At 39.5% G+C, this 23,660-nt stretch overlaps 1 protein-coding gene across 1 annotated transcript in view; it reads left to right on the forward strand.

Moving 5' to 3' along the window:
* The window catches only part of ccdc80 (coiled-coil domain containing 80), a 35,895-nt gene extending 23,978 nt beyond the window's left edge, over positions 1–11,917 (forward strand). Inside the window, exons 4-7 of the mRNA XM_063006369.1 lie at positions 5,916–6,064; positions 8,213–8,316; positions 9,107–9,190; positions 10,283–11,917. Coding sequence (XP_062862439.1) covers positions 5,916–6,064; positions 8,213–8,316; positions 9,107–9,190; positions 10,283–10,593 — 648 coding nt within the window. The 3' untranslated portion in view covers positions 10,594–11,917. The remainder of the gene's footprint in view (positions 1–5,915; positions 6,065–8,212; positions 8,317–9,106; positions 9,191–10,282) is intronic.
* Positions 11,918–23,660: the final 11,743 nt, after the last annotated feature.

The following is a 23,660-nucleotide window of genomic DNA, read 5'->3' on the forward strand; positions in this document are numbered from 1 at the left end:
TAAAGTTTATGGACTAAACCCAATTGAGCACCTGTGGCGCATCCTCAAGTGGAAGGTGGAGGAGTTCAAGGTGTCTAACATCCACCAGCTCCGTGATGTCATCATGGAGGAGTGGAAGAGGATTCCAGTAGCAACCTGTGCAGCTCTGATGAATTCCATGCCCATGAGGGTTAAGGCAGTGCTGGATAATATGGTGGTCACACAAAATATTGACACTTTGGGCACAATTTGGACATGTTCACTGTGGGGTGTACTCACTTATGTTGCCAGCCATTTAGACATTAATGGCTGTGTGTTGAGTTATTTTCAGAAGACAGTAAATCTACACTGCTATACAAGTTGTACACTGACTACTCTAAGTTATATTTACATTTACATTTTACATTTTCAGTTTTTAGCAGACACTCTTATCCAGAGCGACTTACAGAAGTGCTTCTATAGTGAACATTTCATTTCTCAAGTTTAGGTAAACAACAGTCGAAGAACACAAATCTGCTAAAACCTGTTAGAACCAAAGGTTTTTTTTTTTTTTAATGGAAAAGATTGGAATAAAGTGTTAGTAAATAAGTACAAGTCAGTCTAAGTGTTTAGTAAAAAGGTGGGTTTTTAATCGTTTTTTAAAGACAGCAAGAGACTCAGATGTTCGGACAGACAGAGGAAGTTCGTTCCACCATTTGGGCGCTAGAACAGAGAAGAGCCTTGATGCTTGTCTTCCTTTAGTCCTGGATGGAGGCTCAAGTCGAGCGAGACTAGAGGCTCGGAGGTTGCGTGGTACAGAGCGGGGTTTGATTAGACCCCGAAGGTAGCTTGGGGCTGGTCCTTTTTTGGCTTTGTAGGCGAGCGTCAGTGTTTTAAACTGAATGCGTGCAGCTACAGGAAGCCAGTGAAGAGAACGCAGTGGGGTGATGTGGCAGTGTTTGGGTTGGTTAAAAACCAGACGGGCAGCTGCATTTTGAATGAGCTGTAAGGGTTTAATCGTGGACATGGGAGCTCCAGCCAGAAGGGAGTTGCAGTAGTCCAACCGTGAGATTACAAGTGATTGCACCAGAATCTGAGTAGCTTCCCTGGAGAGAAATGGACGAATCTTCCTGATGTTGTACAGGAGGAACCGACACGCTCTTGTCATGTTGGCTATATAAGGAGAGAATGTCAGCTGGTTATCAAGAACAACACCAAGACTTCTTACCTTATCAGATGGTCTGATCTGGGAGTCATCCAGAGAAATGACTAGGTCCTGGGTTGGAGACTGATCTCCAGGAATGAGCAACATCTCTGTCTTGCTGGGATTAAGTTTTAGATGATGAGCCGACATCCATTGTGAGATATCTCGCAGACATGCTGAGATGCGAGCTGAGACTTGCGTGTCTGAAGGAGGAAATGACAGAACGAGCTGAGTGTCATCTGCATAGGAGTGGTAGGAGAAGCCATGGGAGGCTATGACCTTGCCCAGAGAGCGGGTGTAGATAGAGAAAAGAAGTGGGCCGAGTACAGAGCCCTGAGGAACACTGGTTGAGAGAGTGCATGGGGGAGATATGGATCCCCTCCATGACACTTGGTAGGAGCGCCCTTCTAGGTAGGAGGCCATCCATTGCCATGCTGAACCTGTTACTCCAAGGTTGGAGAGAGTGGTCAGGAGAATGCTGTGATTCACTGTGTCGAAGGCCGCAGAGAGGTCAAGAAGAATAAGGACAGATGACAGTTTGGCTGCTTTGGCTGCATGAAGCTTCTCAGTAACCGCTACAAGAGCTGTTTCCGTAGAATGCGCTGCCTTGAAGCCAGACTGGTACTGATCGTGGAGATCATTCTGAGTAAGAAAGGCAGACAGTTGGTTATAGACAGCACGTTCCAGAATTTTGGATAGAAAAGAGAGGAGTGAGACAGGTCTGTAGTTGTTAATGTCTGTAGTGTCTAGTGTAGGTTTCTTAAGAAGGGGAATGACCTGAGCTTTCTTAAAAGCAGTAGGGACGACACCTGATGTCAGGGAGTTGTTGATGATGGGTGTGATGAAGGGGATTAGGTCCTGTGAGATGTCTTTGAGGATGGTGGATGGTATAGGGTCAAGTGTGCATGTAGTGGGATTGCTGGATGAGAGGAGCTGTGTAACCTCATCCATGGTGAGTGGGGTGAAGCTGGTGAGTGTGTTGGTGGGTTGAGGGTCAGTTGAAAGTGGGTCAGTCGGAGAGAAGGATTGATTGATTTTGTCGATCTTGTCCTGAAAGAATGTTGAAAAGTCAGTAGCAGTGAGAGAGGCAGAAGGGGGAGGAGCAGGAGGGTTTAGAAGAGAGGAAAAGATAGCATGAAGCTTACGTAGGTCAGCAGAAGATTGTTCAAGCTTGGCTTTGTAAAAAGATGTTTTTGCAGCAGTCACGTCAGATGAGAACCTGGACAGCAGATCGTGGTAGGCGTGGAGATCAACACTGAGCTTAGATTTCCTCCACTTTCTCTCAGCTGCCCTTAATTCTCTTCTGTTGCTGCGCAGTGCATCTGAAAGCCAAGGAGCAGGGTGAGAAGGTTTACCTTGTTTGAGGGTAGGAGGACAGAGCTGATCGAGCTGATCGAGCTGATGTTTGAGTAGCACGTGCTGAGAAAAAAGTTTGATAGATTGAACAATGTCAGAGACTGATAGTACTTACCCAAGTTAGTTTAGATTAGTAGAAAAAAAACATAGTGATAGAGAAGGTACCATCTGTAGCGGAGCTTTAATTTTATACTAAGCTTAGCCCTGCCCCTCAATTCACACCTAAGCCTCTAACAACAGGTCTAACAACAGTCACCTGATACCACTTTAACCAATCAGCAAAACACAGATTAATGTATCAACAGACTATCTTTTAACAATAGTTAAATGCTACTTCAATTCTAGCAATGTGAATAATCAAAGTTACAAAGACAGGGTCTAGAACAAGTTACAGCAAAAAATATACACTTTAACCAGAAGCTTACCTTACCCAAGAATACAAATGAACACCATAAAGTTACAAGCACTGTATCCAAGTTTTATTTCTATAGTGTTGTCCCATGAAAAGATATAATAAAATATTTGCAGTAATGTGAGGGGTGTACTCACTTTTGTGATACACTGTATATATATATATATACAGTATATATCAGTGGCGGCTGCTGGTCTTTCAAAGAGGGGAAGCTCATTGTCGGCTTACATCATAAAATTTGTCAATTTATTTACACATAAATTGTGCCCTCTGTTCCTTTTACAAGAAAATGGCCTGAAATGGGTTGCAGTTTGTCTTTCGACTTCACTCGCAAAATCCGCGATGGGACTGAAGCTCCTAGTGATTAAGTGACTAATGAAGTGTATTGCTTTGGCAATACGAATGTCCCTATTTGTCATGCCAATAAAGTTTCGTTTGAGTTTGAGTTTGAGAAGTGACGGTGTAGCGCTCAAACTAGCTGTCAATCAAAACGGGATTCAGCCTTTCCACTGATCCTCCAATCATCTTGCAGAAGCTCAGCGTCTGGGGGCGGGACAAAATCGAGGCATTTATCCAATGACCGGCGAGTTTCGGAGCATAAAAAAAAAAAACTCAACGCAGTCCCATAGAGGTGAAGAGACGCTCAGCTTCTGCGGGCAAATGCATTGACACTACGGGAATGTATGAGTTAAGTTAAGAAAATCTAGTCGATTTGTGATAATTAGCTGATTCTGAACGAACTCGTCTTCGAGATGAACGTGTTCTAACGCATTTGTAGTCAATGAAATGTTAACACAACTGTACATATTTGACCATTTAATTTTGGACATTTTAGGGGAAGCTGAGCTTCCCTTGCAGTCTTAGAGAAATCGCCACTATATATATATATATATATACAGTGTATCACAAAAGTGAGTACACCCCTCACATTTCTGCAAATATTTCATTATATCTTTTCATGGGACAACACTATAGACATGAAACTTGGATATAACTTAGAGTAGTCAGTGTACAGCTTGTATAGCAGTGTAGATTTACTGTCTTCTGAAAATAACTCAACACACAGACATTAATGTCTAAATAGCTGGCAACATAAGTGAGTACACCCCACAGTGAACATGTCCAAATTGTGCCCAAATGTGTCGTTGTCCCTCCCTGGTGTCATGTGTCAAGGTCCCAGGTGTAAATGGGGAGCAGGGCTGTTAAATTTGGTGTTTTGGGTACAATTCTCTCATACTGGCCACTGGATATTCAACATGGCACCTCATGGCAAAGAACTCTCTGAGGATGTGAGAAATAGAATTGTTGCTCTCCACAAAGATGGCCTGGGCTATAAGAAGATTGCTAACACCCTGAAACTGAGCTACAGCATGGTGGCCAAGGTCATACAGCGGTTTTCCAGGACAGGTTCCACTCGGAACAGGCTTCGCCAGGGTCGACCAAAGAAGTCGAGTCCACGTGTTCGGCGTCATATCCAGAGGTTGGCTTTAAAAAATAGACACATGAGTGCTGCCAGCATTGCTGCAGAGGTTGAAGACGTGGGAGGTCAGCCTGTCAGTGCTCAGACCATACGCCGCACACTGCATCAACTCGGTCTGCATGGTCGTCATCCCAGAAGGAAGCTGACGCACAAGAAAGCCCGCAAACAGTTTGCCGAAGACAAGCAGTCCAAGAACATGGATTACTGGAATGCCCTGTGGTCTGACGAGACCAAGATAAACTTGTTTGGCTCAGATGGTGTCCAGCATGTGTGGCGGCGCCCTGGTGAGAAGTACCAAGACAACTGTATCTTGCCTACAGTCAAGCATGGTGGTGGTAGCATCATGGTCTTGGGCTGCATGAGTGTTGCTGGCACTGGGGAGCTGCAGTTCATTGAGGGAAACATGAATTCCAACATGTACTGTGACATTCTGAAACAGAGCATGATCCCCTCCCTTCGAAAACTGGGCCTCATGGCAGTTTTCCAACAGGATAACGACCCCAAACACAACCTCCAAGATGACAACTGCCTTGCTGAGGAAGCTGAAGGTAAAGGTGATGGACTAAACCCAATTGAGCACCTGTGGCGCATCCTCAAGTGGAAGGTGGAGGAGTTCAAGGTGTCTAACATCCACTAGCTCCGTGATGTCATCATGGAGGAGTGGAAGAGGATTCCAGTAGCAACCTGTGCAGCTCTGGTGAATTCCATGCCCAGGAGGGTTAAGGCAGTGCTGGATAATAATGGTGGTCACACAAAATATTGACACTTTGGGCACAATTTGGACATGTTCACTGTGGGGTGTACTCACTTATGTTGCCAGCTATTTAGACATTAATGGCTGTGTGTTGAGTTATTTTCAGAAGACAGTAAATCTACACTGCTATACAAGCTGTACACTGACTACTCTAAGTTATATCCAAGTTTCATGTCTATAGTGTTGTCCCATGAAAAGATATAATGAAATATTTGCAGAAATGTGAGGGGTGTACTCACTTTTGTGATACACTGTATATATATACCCACACACAGTATATATACAGTGCTATTTACAGCTGCCTCAGTTGCATGATTGTCTGAAGGGTAAAACCCTGTTTGCAGACGGCTGGTGTATACAGAGGGGCCAGTGTGAAGGCTGGCTGCTGCAAAGGGCAGTGAGATGATTCTCTGTTAACCTGAGTCTAGCTAATCAAGACACCCGAAAGCTGCTTTACTTTCCTTCAACATAAGTTCTTTTCTTCGCTGTTTTCATGGTTCCTTAATTCTTAATAGTCTAAAAGATCAGTTCTGCTTTAAATTGTGTGTTTGTTTTGGTTTGAAGATAAATCTACATAAAATTTTTCTATAAGCTTTATAACTGTCACATGACAAGCGCACAGTTAAAACTGTAACTTGTTTATTACCTTGATAATGTCTTCAAAAGCTGTTCAAAACTAGTAAATGTAAAAATTTAGTGGCTTTCTGCCTACTTGCATATGTTTGTGCAACATATTCTTTTGATGTTTTAGCAATTTTATGAGGTTCCAATTGCCATGAAAGCTGTATTTGGGTACATCGACACATTCTCTTCCCGTATCCGAGAAATGGACCAGCAAAAGCGAGATGGAGTGACCTGTAAAAAAGAAAAACCACGATCACTGGAGAATTTTTTGTCCAGGTAACATTTTTCTTCATGCTGTTATTTTGCTTAATGCTTATATTTTAAATTAAAAGGTATGTAAATTAAAATAATAATTGTAGCAGTTTTGCAATAAGTTATAAAGTGTTAGGTTGTACAGCCGCCTATCCAAATAATTCTAGATAATATGTATTTGCACTGTATGAAATCTATTACTTTCCAGATGATGTCTGGCATAATCTACAAAAATATAATTTTTAATGGTAATGGTTTTAATGGTAAAACCATGGGCAGGGTAAAGGGAAGGCTACTAGTTTTTTGATGGTGCAAGTTCAGTAGCCCTTTGAAAAGTATTTTTAAAGTAATTTTAAATGTTCATTCAAGGTTAGGCTGATTTACCATGTCAGGTCTGATCCCATAGTGTTTAAAACTTTACCACTGTATTTATTTATTTATGTTAAATAACCGCAGTATTGTGGTCAGGGTTCTAATGGATCCATTGCCACCCAAAACACTGGGGTCAAGGCAGGAATAAAGCCCAGATACATAACTCACACATTCACACCACCTAATGAATGTTTTTGGGAGGTTGAGGAAATCAAATTGGAAAATGGAAACCAAAACTAACACAGGGAGAACATACAAAGCTCACTGTCTGTAATCAAAGACAAGGACGAAAGCCCCACAAACTTCCCCCCATGACACCCTAATAATAATTTGTAATTATACAATTGAATTTTGCATTTCAGGGAATGTTGGGCGTGTTAAATATGCATAAACCTTGAGCCCTTGAAACAGCATTGCATGAGAAACTGTTACATTTAAATGTTTCAGATCTTCCAGCTAATTTAATGTAAGATAAAGGCAACATCACAGAAAATGCAACAGGTCTGGCTGTAATTTTGTCTGTGTGTAACTAGTAAAACTTAATCCAATTGTCAATTAAATTTGGTTAACTGGTTGATGTAGCCAATAAGGGGGCAATTACTTTTTAAGTATTTACTTTTTTAGAGCCAGTTAGGGCTGGACAGCATTTTTTAAATGAATGAGAACAGCATTTCAAAAAATATTTGAAACATATATCTGAAACATGTAAGTGCTGTAATGTGGCCCTGCCATTTCTGGCTGGCAGAAGGGGCATGGAGGCGTGTGTTGGTTCCTTTTGATTGACAGTGATTTGCGCCTTATTAACATGAATTTGCTTCAGGTGGAAGATATTACTGTTTCTTCCTCTTAAACTTGCCAGCTTCTTTGTTGGCAAAACAGTTTTTTGAAAAGCCGTGATACCAGGCTTGTGCCATTCCAGTTTTCAGCTATTCCTATTCTATAGAAAAAATAAAGGGCCAACCTCATAGACACAGATTGCTTAAGCTTGACTGGTCTGCCTGCAGTGATCGGTTTCTTATAAATATATTATAATAAATAGGAAAGATGATGCAACCTAGTGGTAAACATGCCATGTCCCAACTTTCTTTGTTTTGCAGGCATCTTTTTTTACCTTTTTGTTAAAAGTTAGAAATAATTAACAATTCAAGATTCTAGTTTTTTCTTTTTTAGTTTTAAGCTCTTTTCAAAAAATTGTTGAGATTTTTCTTTCCTCCCTGACCAAGGTCTTTCTGGCCTAGATGCTGAACTTGGCTAGACAAATAAAATAAAAAGGTTTATGGTGATGCCAAGCCTTTACCATTTAAAAATTACAGCGGTCCTGTGAACACTTAAAGCATTAAATATTGTTTTAGATTCTTTCCCTGATCTATGCTTTGACATAATTTGATCATGGAGATCCATAGACAGTTTCTGAAAATGTAGTGTATGTTATGGGGCCTTATAGATCCAGGTGTGTCCCATTGCTTTATGTTGCAACAGGTGGACACCAATTAAGTTTTAACCCCATTGTAAAGATAATTAAACCAAGCAAGATGCACCTGACCACAATTTGGAGTTTCACTTCAAATGGTCTGATTTTTTATTTTTAATACATTTAAAAAACCCATACTTTTAGGTTTTAAAACATATTTTAAATTCTGAATACTTTCTGAGTGCACTATATGAAATAAACATAAACCAGCCTGTTTCCTTACACCATATCATTAAATTTATCACCCAATGATCACTAAGTGATCTAGCCAAAGCATGTCATCATGATTCATAGTTATCGTTTAATTCTCTTTACTGGCTTGATCTCAGGTTCCGCTGGCGACGCAGACTTTTTGTGATATCAGCACCCAGTGATGAAGACTGGGCGTATCAGCAGCAGCTCTATGCAATGTCCAGTCAGACATGCAACCTGGGTAAGTTAAACGTTTTAAATAAATAAATGGCCCTTTGCACCTGTCTTTGTTTCAGCCTCATTTGAGACCATGACTGACAAGCTCAGCAACTGGTTAAAATATGACAGATGTTAGTTTTTATCTTACATGCAACTATCACATCAAAAACAATGGGCATTAATTTAAAAGTGCGGTTAGGCATTAATGGTTTATATAACCTGACTCCCAGTAAGCTTTATAATTTAATTTAAGGGTATTGAGTAGAGTTAAAATGGAACTCTGCGCCGACCAGAACAGTTCTTTAAGAACTGAAGGTAGAAGCACGCAACTTTCTACAATACTTCTACTATATTATCAACATTTTCCATCACAATTATTAAGATTCTCCTTCACTAAAATATAGGGGCCCAGCACAAACCATTAAAAGTACCATACTATGAAATCACCTATGTTAGACCTGTGCTAAAACCAGTGTTTCTTTATGCTGAATCATCAAAAGCAAGTCTAATTGTTGCAAGGATAAATAAATATATAATAATAGAAGGTCTAAAGAAAAAGTACAGAACAAGGGGATTGCATGACTAAATGCAATGTAATATAAATGTAATATAGCCAAAATGGTGACTAAAAACCCAACATTATTAGTTATTAGTCTGTGGTTTTGTTTTCAGTGTTGCATATGCTGAGGTCTGTAAGTCTGGGTGTTTTCCTTTAAATGTAAATCATACATTGTGTACATTGTTTTATAAAAACGTTACATTTTCATTTTTATATAATGTATAATCATTGATTAAAATGTGTGTTTTTACAGGGCTTCGTCATATGTCAATTCTAAAGCTCCTGGGGACTGAAATGCTGGACATGGACGGAATATTGGAGCTCTACGCCATTAATGGTGATTTTTAAAACAAACATACTGTATCTTCAAACAGCATTTACAGCCACATACCAAATTATATGTAATAAAATATGTACTGGGGCAGCACAGTGGCTCAGTTTGTAGCATTGTGGCTTTACAGCAAGAAGGTTCTGGGTTTGATTCCCTGGGGCAGCAGCTCCCCGTCTCTGTTTGCTCTGGGTGCTCCGGTTTCCTCTCAAAAGTCAAAAGACATGCAATTAGGTTATTTAGAGCTACTAAAATTGCCTTTTGTGTGTGTGTGTGTGTGTGTGTTTGCCCTGTTGTGGTGACCTGTCCAGGGTGTTTCCTACCTTGCGCCCAGTAAATTGGACACACCACGAACCTAAAGAGGATAAAGTGGTGGTAAAACAGAAAATGAATAAATTAATGAGATATTTAGTCTCAAAATTGATGACTACTGATCATGTGAAATGTGATGAGTCAGCTGTGCTATTGACCTCACCAGACATCATACAGCCTGTGCCTGAAAGAGGGAGGGTCACAGAGTTCATCATTGCATCATTGCTGCTGCAAATGCAACCTGCTGGCTGCTTGAGGTGCCTGCACACAGGGCAGCACAGCATGTTTTTCTGTGGGACTGTATCTCTGCCAGGTAAAAAATTAAAAAATGACAGTATGCAGCTCTCTATGGTCAGGGCAGGGGTGGTACAAGCAGTGGGGGACAACTGAGAACAGTAAAAATGACTAGATTGGGAGGAAAATGGAAAATTGCAAAAATATAGTTTTTTTTTTTAATTGGGTCTCTTCTTTGCATCTATAACAGCCTCAACTCAAGGAAAAGTATTTGCAGCATAGAATGCACCTGGTTTTCTGAAATGACCTTATATTTGTTGGCCCTTAAACGATGCAAAGCAATTACCAGACCCAGTTCCCAGTTCTGTGGTTGCTCCTGTGTGTAGCTTTCATGATTTTTACAACCTTTCTACGTAAACTTTTAATTAAATTTAATTATCAAGGCCTTTTGGAAATTTGTTAGGTACCTCAAGTTGCATTTTAAAGTTTAGCTCATTTTCAGCTGCTGTTTCTGTTTTTTGTCCAATGCAAATAAAAAATATTTCAATTTTTCAGGCAGTGGATCAGTGGACCGTGAGAGCTTGTCTGTGGCACTTGTGAGAGACATAAGGAACTACTTTCAGATTAGCCATGAGTATTTCTCCATGTTACTGGTGGGCAAGGATGGCAATGTAAAGTCATGGTATCCATCACCAATGTGGTCCATGGATATCATCTATGATCTGATTGACTCCATGCAATTACGCAGACAGGAGATGACCATCCAGCAGAGCCTAGGCATACAATGCCCCGAGACTGAGTATGAATACCACCACGGTTATCATTACGGCCATCAACAGGGCTATCATGAAGGATATGGTTACTGAAAGTTTTAGGCAGCTTCTGACCTATTCAAAAAGTTTCAGTGGACTGAGTTTTATTGTCAGAGGTTACATTCTTTTTCCATTAATGATTTACATCAGTGTTTAAAAACTATTTGTTTTTTTTCTATAGGTTTATGGCTTTCTTTTCCTAAGGATGTATATGTGATGTGTTTACACAGCCCAAAATTTTTTGATTTAAATGATTTTATACTTTTATGATGTAGTCGTTGTGGGTCAAGACCTGCTTCATGTACATGAAATCAACATTTAGAATTTCCTTACTACATTGTAGAAAAAAATATTTATAATGAGTCAAAAAGAATAATATGATTTAATGCTTTAGGTTTTGAATCAGTTTTTTTGTTGTAGTCGCAGAACTGTTTTGTCAGTCATTTCTAATCACTTGTATTATTACTGACCCCCTATTTCTTTTATCAGGTAATGAAGTTAAATAGCTAAAATCATTTTATTTATTTAGATTTTAGTTTTATTTACTTTATTTTATTTTTATTTATTTTATTTTATTTGTATTTATTTTAACATGTGCTTCTCTAACTGTATTAGGTGGCCTTTCAAACAATTCTTCGTATGATATATATAATTTTATAAAAAGATGACCATTTTAGCTAGCAACACACATTCAATTGGCTGTGTCACTGCCCTTAATAGGGCTCTATGACAAGATGCACACATGCGGTACACAGCTTTTTTCTGTGTATGTAAAAATACTATAATACAGGGTGTCCCAAAATGAACTGACATTTTAAATTTGCAGCCATTTTTTCACGGCAAAACCAGAGTTGGAGATTTTTAAATTGCTGTCATTAGTAAACGTGGAGGTTAAATCATAAAAAGGTACACAATCGAAAAACGCGTAGAAATTGTAAAAATTCACTTTAAAAATAGTGATGTGAACTGGCCGCCAACATCATGTGACTTGACGCCGTTAGACTTCTTTCTTTGGGGTTATCTTAAGGATAAAGTATACACCATCAAACCACAATCCATTGAGGACCTCAAAGAAGAAATTTGACACAACATTACTGAAATTTCTCAGCAATTATGTCAATGTGTCATGGAAAATTTCATCAAAAGAGTAAACATGTGCTGCCACTGTCGAGGCGGTCATTTGTCAGATGTTTAGTTTCATACATAACCTCCATGTCTTCACTTTCAAATAAAGCAAAAACATTAATGTTCAAATAAAAAGTGTTCTATGAAAAAATTTAAATGTCCGTTCATTTTGGGACACCCTGTACAAACCCTATTTCCTGGTTTTTTTTGTTTTTTTTTGTAGAATGCAATAAAAAATCTTGTGATTCTTGGACTCAATTTAATTGTATTTTGTAAAACATAAAAAAAAAGTTGGGACTTGGGCGTCGTTTACCACTGTGCTACATCCCCTTTCCTATTAATTACACTTTTTTTAATCATTTGGGAACTGAGGGAATTACTATTCATACTAATAGTTGTAACGAAGCCACATTGTTTAATTGCATAAAAAATTGGGCCTGGCATTGTCTTACTGAAATAAGCATGGACTTCACTGGGAAACTCATATACTACCTTCTTGGCAGCATATGACTCTATAAAATTAAAATATACTTGGAGGGCACCCGTGATGCACCACAATATCATGATGACAGATGTTGGCTGTTGCTGATGTTGGCTGTTGTTGGATCTTTTCTTTTTTGGCACTGATAACTTAACATCCTTTTTTTCTTAAAAAAACTTCTACTATATTAGTACAATAAAATACAGTAAAAGGAAAAATAGTCAAAGTAATTACTGCAGTTGTAAATTGGTGATGAACAACTGTTTTGCTGACAAACAAAATAGCTCAACTGCTAAATGCTTAGAATAACCATTTGCAAAATCATATTGCACACAATGTTGCTTACCATCTCCCTCTCACTTTTTAGTGCACAGACACTTTTTACTGGTTTCTAAATTATCACAAAAATGTACCTGATCACATAATTAAGTCTCCCACTTGAAATATAGATTGTTCCTTAACCACCAGTTTAAAATCACTAGTTATAACCACAGATTAAGTAAATAAGGGCCAAGTTATCGCATGTAACAGTGTCTTTACATATCCTTTACCTACATCACCCCCTATTGGTCGGAATTATCTTAGCAATAGGCAAAGGATTGGGAAACAAGACTGCTTCCTACAGTTAAACTCTGTTAACTCTCTAAGAAATCTGTATATCTAATGCACCTGATGAACTAGGGGCTGGGTTCTCGAAACATCACTGTACACCACCACTGTACAGCTTAATAAATGCATATGGATATGTATTCAAATTGTTCAAACCCTGTTATCAAAAACCTAATCTTGCTCCACATGCTCTGTCCTAATTATAGGCGATTTCAAACCTTTTGTCTTTTCTAAAAAAAAAAAAGCAGATTCCCAACAATTATGTTATCCACATGAAAACAGTATTAAAACATTAGAAAACAATTAGAAATTTAGAATAAATCACAGTACTGAAACTGCATTAATTAGGGTTGTTAAAATGTATTAATGTCTTCTGATAATGGATGCGTTTGATACGGTAAATCATATATTTTACTGGATAGGCTCTCTTGGTTTAAATCCTATTTAACTGACTGCTCTCAATTTGTCTGTAAATAATAAATGCTTGAAAACAACAAAAGTAAAGTATGGTGTTCCACATTTATTTATTATTTACACTCTATAAGCTACATGTCACGAATCCAGCCTCTCTGTGCTCATGTGCATGTACCACCCCCATATGATTGAAGCAACCTGTGTGTTGCAGGCTTCCGTCTTCAGAGACGGATCTACCTGCAGAACCTTCTTGACCCTCAGCCAATTTAAAAAGTTTTGCTTATGATGTCCAGACTGAGGGGTGCTGCTCGTGATTGGGCTAGGCAGCTTTGGTCTGACAGGGGAGCTGAGCTGAAATCAGTTCAGGGGTTTGAGAGTCTTTTGAGAGCCAAATTTCCAGGAAAGAAAAACCCCTATAGGTTTGGTGTAGGGAATTCTGCATGACCTAATGTGCCCATTGTAGATGCTCCTTGTCGCCCACTGCAGCAGATGCCTGGCATCCAGTGCTTGCTGGGGATGTTCGTGTTCCCCCAGTGCCCACTGCTGATGTGGTCTGGGTGCCAGTGCCTGCTATGTCTTCCAATGCTCTTGTTAGGAGCTATTTGGCCTCTAGTGCCAACTGGGGACATAGCTCATCGCCTCGCGTTTGTCTGGTCATGATCTACCCATGTTAGATCAGGGTTCTCCAGATAGGTTGACACCAGAAAGGTTGCTGATGCCCGATGGCTCTCCAGGCTCCACGCGCCTCACCCCAGATGGCGCTCCAAGCTCCACCAAGGTGTGCCCAGATGGGGCTCCAAGCTCCACCAAGGCGACCCATTGCCTTTAAAGCATAAAAGGCGTCAGACACACTAAAATTCCTAAAAATATTGATTGTATACTAATTCAGCAACACTCTTTCAACATATTCCTGAGAACGTGACAAATAAGTCATTAAAAGTCACTTAATAAGACTATTCATGTGAACAATTATTCCAAATAAATGTGACTTACTTTGTAGCTACAGTATGTCAATCAACCCATTCGGGAAGAGCTTCTGAAATTCTTCTTTCGTCCAATTGGGACCAAATTTAAGACTCAATAAATATGGCAAGTAAGTACAAAATATGACCCTGTGACAGTATGCCATATTTGGACAACATTTAGCTAATTTGTGCTTGGATTCTGGTAATCACTGTGGCTATATTTAGTTAAGGGTCCAAGCACCAAAGTGTTGTTACCCTATTGTTTTATTGTTAAGATTTTTCTTTTTAAACTACACACAGAGACCAAACTGTAAGTCATACAGAAACATGAAACTTGCTCAACAGGTAGTAGTCGCCCACCCCCCGCCCAACCAGCAGCTGCTTGAGCTCAGCCTAATGATGACACTATAGCATAGCATTAAACTTCAAGGTCCCTATTGCCTATGTGAGATAGAGATTCTTATTTCCCTGATTACTTGCTCCCTAAAAAGGCATCTGAGCCAATTTGAATAATATGCAAAATCACAAAAATTTAAATTGCAGCCTAGTCTCTGGATTTTTATCCAATTTACACAATCTGGTGTAAAAAGGAACCCTAAGAACTTAAAAAATTCTCCCAAAATGTTAAAATTGCCAGGGACCAATAAAACAAATAGGAGGAGCTAGCAAAGCATAAACATGTTATTGTCACGTTATTGACAACTTTAAAGGCAAATAACATAGAAGGGTCATACATTATGACAAAAGAATAGGTATACTCGCAGTGGTAAGTATACATGTAATTCTAATTATAATTTAATAACCAATAAATGGAATGTGCAGGATAATAGTTATTTGTCTTTCTTCATTTTTGTCTGAATTTCTTAATCTAAAATGGCTGTCCCATTGATGACATGATAGCATGATGTCATGCATACAGCCTTTGAATATGCGCACCTGTTCACCTGCCACGCCCATTTTTAATCCCCTTTTTTGTCCTATTCATTTTTTAAAGGGCACACTGATCTACTGTATTTCTGCTCTAATGATAAAAGCTGTTTCAGATATACTATCTCATGGCAGGCTCACCACTACACATTCAAAGTTGTTTTGATGCGCACTAGTTTAATTTTTGTTTTCCTTATCGCTCCTCCCTTTCACTCCCATTCAGTTTTGGCCTTATTAAAAACACTATCTTCCCCTTACTCGGCAGCCACCAAAATTCATGGTCACATTAAAAGTACTCGTACACCCACCAACTGCATGCTTGCACATAGTCACCCATCTGAGCAACAATATTCAAGGCAGGTCAAGTCAAATTTATTTGTATAACGCTTTTTGCAATGGACATTGTCTCAAAGCAACTTTACAGAATCCAGGACCAACAGACCAAAAACCCCTGTTGAGCAAGCCGAGAACGACAGTGGCAAAAAAAACTCCCTTAAAATTACAAGAAGAAACCTTGAGAGGAACCAGACTCAGCAGGGACCCCTATCCTCCTTGGGAGGCCTGACAAAATATTTGAATTAATAGGATTTACACAAATCATACATACACAAAATTAAATTGAACTAAAAGTTATAACTAGCATATAATAATAATAGAAACAATTGGCATTCTTTATTATTCAGTCCTGTCTGTGATAACATCCGTAGTTAGTTCTGGACATTTTTGGTGCAAACACACCAGGTGTCCGTCATATCTAGCAGGAGCAGCATTGTTGGTCCGTCAGAAGCACCTTGTGGTAAAACAACAGAAAATGTAGTTAAAATGTGAAATTATTAAGAGTAAAATGTCAGTTCATACGTTCATATTCTTTCTCCCACATACATACTTGCGTACACCCTAGCAACCAAAATAACACTGTAGCATCCACCTACAAGCAACCTGGGAACAACCTGTAAAACCTTAGCAACCACCTAGCAGCTACTAAGTACCACATAGCTACACCTTAGAAATCACGTAACCACACCATAGCAATCAACTCATTGTCATAGCAACTGCCAAAGAACATCTTAGCAAACATCCACTATATCCTACTAGCCACAAAGAAACACCCAATACACTTTAACAACTACCTACCATAGCAAAACCCAGCAACACTTAGCAGCCACTTGCCATCATTTTAGTAACAGCCTAGCCTCTCTTAACAACTAACTACCATAGCAACCATCTAGCTATGTCTTAGCAACCACTTAAGAAAACTCTCAACCGACAAGTACACCCTGGCAAAACTTAACATTTGATAAGCATGCTTGTGTCACCTGTTTGAGCAAAAGTATTTACACACCCCCACAAATACATACTTGCACACACACAGTCACCTATCTGAGCAAAAGTATTTATGTCCCCAAAAATACATACTTGTACACACAATATCACAAATCTCACCAAAAGTATTTAACTGAGCTGCAATCACACTTGCACCCCTCGTTAGTGTAATCACAGTAGGCACAAACCCAAAGTCACCTGCATGAGTATTCAAGTATTCACACACCCCCACAAATACATACTTGCACACACACACTCACCTGTCTGAGCAAAAGTATTCATACCCCCACCAACTACATGCTTGCAGACACACAGTCACCTGCATGACCAAAATAATCAGACGCCACTAACCAAGCACCTTAGCAACCATTATGTATACCTTGGCAACCACCTAGCAACACCTTAATGACAACCTTGTAACAGCTTAGCAACCACCTGATACACCTTCACAATTGCCTAGTAACACCTTAACAACCATCTACCAACTGTCTAATACAGTAGCAATTAACCCTCTACCATAACAAAGATCTAGCAACACCTTAGCATCCACTTGGCATCATCTGTCTAACAACTCTTTAAAAAAATCTGTTACCATAGCAACCATCCAACTATACCTTAGTACCAGTGGTGGCTGCTGGTCTTTCAAAGAGGGGAAGCTCATTGTCGGCTTACATCATAAAATTTGTCAATTTATTTACACATAAATTGTGCCCTCTGTTCCTTTTACAAGAAAATGGCCTGAAATGGGTTGCAGTTTGTCTTTCGACTTCACTCGCAAAATCCGCGATGGGACTGAAGCTCCCAGTGATTAAGTGACTAATGAAGTGTATTGCTTTGGCAATACGAATGTCCCTATTTGTCATGCCAATAAAGCTTCTTTTGAGTTTGAGTTTGAGAAGTGACGGTGTAGCGCTCAAACTAGCTGTCAATCAAAACGGGATTCAGCCTTTCCACTGATCCTCCAATCATCTTGCAGAAGCTCCGCGTCCACACCCGCCTACAGCTACATTCACCCCCAGAGACGCTCAGCGTCCGGGGGCGGGACAAAATCGAGGCATTTATCCATTTATTTTATGCGAGTTTCGGAGCATAAAAAAAAAAACCTCACCGCAGTCCCATAGAAATGAAGAGACGCTCAGCTTCTGCGGGCAAATGCATTGACGCTACGGGAATGTATGAGTTAAGTTAAGAAAATCGAGTCGATTTGTGATAAGTAGCTGATTCTGAACGAACTCGTCTTCGAGATGAACGTGTTCTAACGCATTTGTAGTCAATGAAATGTTAACACAACTGTAACAGTGCCTTGCAAAAGTATTCAGCCCCCTTGAACTTTTCAACCTTTTGCCACATTTCAGGCTTCAAACATAACGATATGAAATTTTAATTTTTTGTGAAGAATCAACAACAAGTGGGACACAATCGTGAAGTAGAACGAAATTTATTGGATATTTTAAACTTTTTTTTAGAAATAAAAAACTAAAAAGTGGGGCGTGCAATATTATTCAGCCCCTTTACTTTCAGTGCAGCAAACTCACTCCAGAAGTTCAGTGAGGATCTCTGAATGATCCAATGTTGACCTAAATGACTGATGGTGATAAATAGAATCCACCTGTGTGTAATCAAGTCTCCGTATAAATGCACCTGCTCTGTGACAGTCTCAGAGTTCTGTTTAAAGCGCAGAGAGCATCACGAAGACCAAGGAACACACCAGGCAGGTCCGAGATACTGTTGTGGAGAAGTTTAAAGCCGGATTTGGATACAAAAGGATTTCCCAAGCTTTAAACATCTCAAGGAGCACTGTGCAAGCGATCATATTGAAATGGAAGGAGTATCAGACCACTGCAAATCTACCAAGACCCGGCCGTCCCTCTAAACTTTCAGCTCAAACAAGGAGAAGACTGATCAGGGATGCAGCCAAGAGGCCCATGATCACTCTGAATGAACTGCAGAGATCTACAGCTGAGGTGGGAGACTCTGTCCATAGGACACAATCAGTCGTACACTGCACAAATCTGGCCTTTATGGAAGAGTGGCAAGAAGAAAGCCATTTCTCAAAGATATCTATAAAAAGTCACCTGGGAGACACACCAAACATGTGGAAGAAGGTGCTCTGGTCAGATGAAACCAAAATCGAACTTTTTGGCCACAATGCAAAACGTTATGTTTGGCGTAAAAGCAACACAGCTCATCACCCTGAACACACCATCCCCACTGTCAAACATGGTGGTGGCAGCATCATGGTTTGGGCCTGCTTTTCTTCAGCAGGGACAGGGAAGATGGTTAAAATTGATGGGAAGATGGATGGAGCCAAATACAGGACCATTCTGGAAGAAAACCTGTTGCAGTCTGCAAAAGACCTGAGACTGGAACGGAGATTTATCTTCCAACAAGACAATGATCCAAAACATAAAGCAAAATCTACAATGGAATGGTTCACAAATAAACGTATCCAGGTGTTAGAATGGCCAAGTCAAAGTCCAGACCTGAATCCCATCGAGAATCTGTGGAAAGAGCTAAAAACTGCTGTTCACAAACGCTCTCCATCCAACCTCACTGAGCTCGAGCTGTTTTGCAAGGAAGAATGGGCAAAAATTTCTGTCTCTCGATGTGCAAAACTGATAGAGACATACCCCAAGCGACTTGCAGCTGTAATCGCAGCAAAAGGTGGCGCTACAAAGTATTAACGCAAGGGGGCTGAATAATATTGCACGCCCCACTTTTCAGTTTTTTATTTCTAAAAAAAGTTTAAAATATCCAATAAATTTCGTTCCACTTCACGATTGTGTCCCACTTGTTGTTGATTCTTCACAAAAAATTAAAATTTCATATCGTTATGTTTGAAGCCTGAAATGTGGCAAAAGGTTGAAAAGTTCAAGGGGGCTGAATACTTTTGTAAGGCACTGTATTTGACCATTTAATTTTGGACATTTTAGGGGAAGCTGAGCTTCCCTTGCAGTCTTAGAGAAATCGCCACTGCTTAGTACCCATCTAGCTATGAGTGTTCCAGTGCAACTGGACCTGCCACAACCATAGTGTTTCTTCAGAACATCCTGTCCTTTGTTTAGATCTTTAGGCTTCTAAATGTCTCAATTCATTATTGCTTTAATTGAATTAATTTATTTTTTACTGGCCATCCTCTTTCTCTTTTACTCTTAAATCCTCCAAATATTCTTTTACTCTTGAATTTGAAGCCATGCAACGCATTGTCACCCTGCCCAGGGTATTCTTGTCTGGTAAAATTGATCAGAATTATGTAGTGATGAAAATGACATGGAAAAAATGCTGTCATAATGGCATAGTTAACTCAACACCCACCCTCTATTTCAGGGGTCATCAAACTACGGCCCGATGCTTTAATTTGACCGGCCCCTTTAACCACAGCAGCAATACATGTTGTCTGGCCGCTGTTCATCTTCGAACTCACAGTATTATAACGGGGAAAAAAATAACAGAGGAAACAAAAAATGGCCACATGGAGTCTCAGTAGATTATACGGCAGCGATCCAACGGGTGGCGCTCCAAGCGTGATTGGCGCATCAATAGAGAGATGAGTGACCGCAGCCACTGAACTGTGTTGCGAAGCAGTTAAGTGGGATTTCGTTTTGAAAATCCTCGTGTCCTGTGTTAATTTCATTAAAGCTAATGCTCTTAACTACAGGCAGTTTCAGGAATTCTTGTCTGAGCTGAAGATGTGCTTTACTGAGATCCGCTGGCTGAGTCGGGGCGAGTTTTGAAATGTTTTAACGACCTGCTCCCGGAGATCAACGCATTTATGCATCCAAAATCAAAACTCAAACACATTGTTTAATTGTTATGCTTCTCTTTCCATTGTGAGCTCCCCGATCTCAATAAAACATGCACTCAAAGTAACTACCGTTTTCGGGAGCATCTGCATCTATGAGCAGACTTTTTCGAAGTTGAAACACCTTAAATCTCCAACCGGATGCAGTCAGACTGCTAAATTGCTCCACCCCTCATGTACTGTCTATTCACCAGTTACCTTAAACACCTGTGACCTGGTGCTGCCTTTTTCTGCTGATATACAGGTCCTTCTCAAAAAATTAGCATATTGTGATAAAGTTCATTATTTTCCATAATGTAATGATAAAAATTAAACTTTCATATATTTTAGATTCATTGCACACCAACTGAAATATTTCAGGTCTTTTATTGTTTTAATACTGATGATTTTGGCATACAGCTCATGAAAACCCAAAATTCCTATCTCAAAAAATTAGCATATCATGAAAAGGTTCTCTAAACGAGCTATTAACCTAATCATCTGAATCAACGAATTAACTCTAAACACCTGCAAAAGATTCCTGAGGCTTTTAAAAACTCCCAGCCTGGTTCATTACTCAAAACTGCAATCTGGAGTAGAAACATCCAGAGCCACCGTGCACAGGCGTGTGCAGGAAATGGGCTACAGGTGCCGCATTCCCCAGGTCAAGCCACTTTTGAACCAGAAACAGTGGCAGAAGCGCCTGACCTGGGCTACAGAGAAGCAGCACTGGACTGTTGCTCAGTGGTCCAAAGTACTGTTTTCGGATGAAAGCAAATTTTGCATGTCATTCGGAAATCAAGGTGCCAGAGTCTGGAGGAAGACTGGGGAGAAGGAAATGCCAAAATGCCTGAAGTCCAGTGTCAAGTACCCACAGTCAGTGATGGTCTGGGGTGCCATGTCAGCTGCTGGTGTTGGTCCACTGTGTTTTATCAAGGGCAGGGTCCATGCAGCTAGCTATCAGGAGATTTTGGAGCACTTCATGCTTCCATCTGCTGAAAAGCTTTATGGAGATGAAGATTTCATTTTTCAGCACGACCTGGCACCTGCTCACAGTGCCAAAACCACTGGTGAATGGTTTACTGACCATGGTATTACTGTGCTCAATTGGCCTGCCAACTCTCCTGACCTGAACCCCATAGAGAATCTGTGGGATATTGTGAAGAGAAAGTTGAGAGACACAAGACCCAACACTCTGGATGAGCTTAAGGCCGCTATCGAAGCATCCTGGGCCTCCATAACACCTCAGCAGTGCCACAGGCTGATTGCCTCCATGCCACGCCGCATTGAAGCAGTCATTTCTGCAAAAGGATTCCCGACCAAGTATTGAGTGCATAACTGAACATAATTATTTGAAGGTTGACTTTTTTTGTATTAAAAACACTTTTCTTTTATTGGTCGGATGAAATATGCTAATTTTTTGAGATAGGAATTTTGGGTTTTCATGAGCTGTATGCCAAAATCATCAGTATTAAAACAATAAAAGACCTGAAATATTTCAGTTGGTGTGCAATTAATCTAAAATATATGAAAGTTTAATTTTTATCATTACATTATGGAAAATAATGAACTTTATCACAATATGCTAATTTTTTGAGAAGAACCTGTAGTTCGAATCATGCACTTTAGATCCACATAAAGCTGCTGTATTTCCTGTGCAATACTTGAATGTAAATATTTAAAATTCCTATCTTAGTTATTTCTTCTAGTCTTTTTAAGTCCTAAGTTTTATTTTTACTTAACTTGGTTTTCTTGCTATTTATATTTTATATATTATTATGTTTACACACACCGAGACCTGAGTACCCAGCTAACACAGAACGTTCCCGTAACGTTAGATTTTGGTTCCCCTATGGTTATTTTTAGGGAACCATCCCATAACGTTATGGGAACGTTCTATTTTCGTTAAAAAAATTTGCGTTGTTCCCGGAACGTTCCGGGAACTATGAAACCTAACGTTCTCTTATGGTTTTATGAAAACTAACAGAGAACGTTATCTAAAAGTTGCCTTAAGGTTTTCTTTCTTATGTGTTTAAAGTAACGTTCCAGTAATGTTCCCGGAAGGTTTTCTTATGATCTTTAAAGTTTTTTGGTAGGAACTTACCAAAAAAACAGCCTTTTGTACAGCCTTTTTGTGTCTAAAGTTTTCAATAATTTAAAGGTTAGTACAAGGTTCCCTTAAGGTTTCAATAATTTTAAGGTTACGGGAACGTTAGGGGAACGTTCCCACAACTATAATGCACAACCAAACGGGAACGTTCTATTTCCGTAAAGAAAACTTTCCTGGGGAACCAAAGGGCAACCAAAATGATCTGTTCCCAGAACGTTCTGGGAACCAAAAACTAACGTTCCCGGAACGTTCTGGGAACCAAAAACTAACGTTCCCGGAACGTTCTGGGAACCAAAAATTGTTAGCTGGGTAAGTGCATTTCGTTCTAATCATGTACATGGTTTGGAATGACAATAAAGCTGAGTTTGAGTCTGAGTCAGATCCAGACTCACTGATCAACATTTATTAGCTATTATGACTGGCAGTAACTACGGTGGCCCAGAATAAAGCCACAATGCAAATAAAAAAGTCACAACGCAAACAAAAAAGTCACAACGCAAATAAAATTAATCCACAATACAAATAAAAATAAGCCACAACACAAATAAAAATAAGCCACAACACAAATAAAAAAGTCACAACGCAAATAAAAATAAGCCACAACACAAATAAAAATAAGCCACAACACAAATAAAAATAAGCCACAACACAAATAAAAGTCACAACACAAATAAAAATAAGTCACAACACAAATAAAAATAAGCCACAACACAAATAAAAAAGTCACAACGCAAATAAAAATAATCCACAATACAAATAAAAATAAGCCACAACACAAATAAAATTAATCCACAATACAAATAAAAATAAGCCACAACACAAATAAAAAAGTCACAACGCAAATAAAAATAAGCCACAACACAAATAAAAATAAGCCACAACACAAATAAAAATAAGCCACAACACAAATAAAAAAGTCACAACGCAAATAAAAATAAGCCACAACACAAATAAAAATAAGCCACAACACAAATAAAAATAAGCCACAACACAAATAAAAAAGTCACAACGCAAATAAAAATAAGCCACAACGGAAGTTAAGCCACAACGGCGGTCCGCCGATGTTATTAGTCTTGACCGGGAGAGGAGACGAAAATTGCCGGCAGAAAGTTTTCAACCTTGAAAAGTAAGTGATAATTTTGTCGCTATGTGATTAATGATGATTCTGTGATTAAAGTCGTTAAATGTTGTTACACATGATCAACGTTGTTCACTGTGTTTATCCGCTTGTTAAGTGGTGACGTGTCGACCTTATGATACGTCACATGCGGGTCCAAGTTGGCCGAGTCCCTCGTATTTTCAATATGCCACAGTGCTGTGTCCCGTACTGCTTCAACAGGTCCGAGTCGAAAAAAAACTACCAAACTGTCTTTTTACCGCTTTCCT

Source organism: Trichomycterus rosablanca, chromosome 12 (genome assembly GCF_030014385.1).
Source record: "Trichomycterus rosablanca isolate fTriRos1 chromosome 12, fTriRos1.hap1, whole genome shotgun sequence".
Lineage (NCBI taxonomy): Eukaryota > Metazoa > Chordata > Actinopteri > Siluriformes > Trichomycteridae > Trichomycterus > Trichomycterus rosablanca.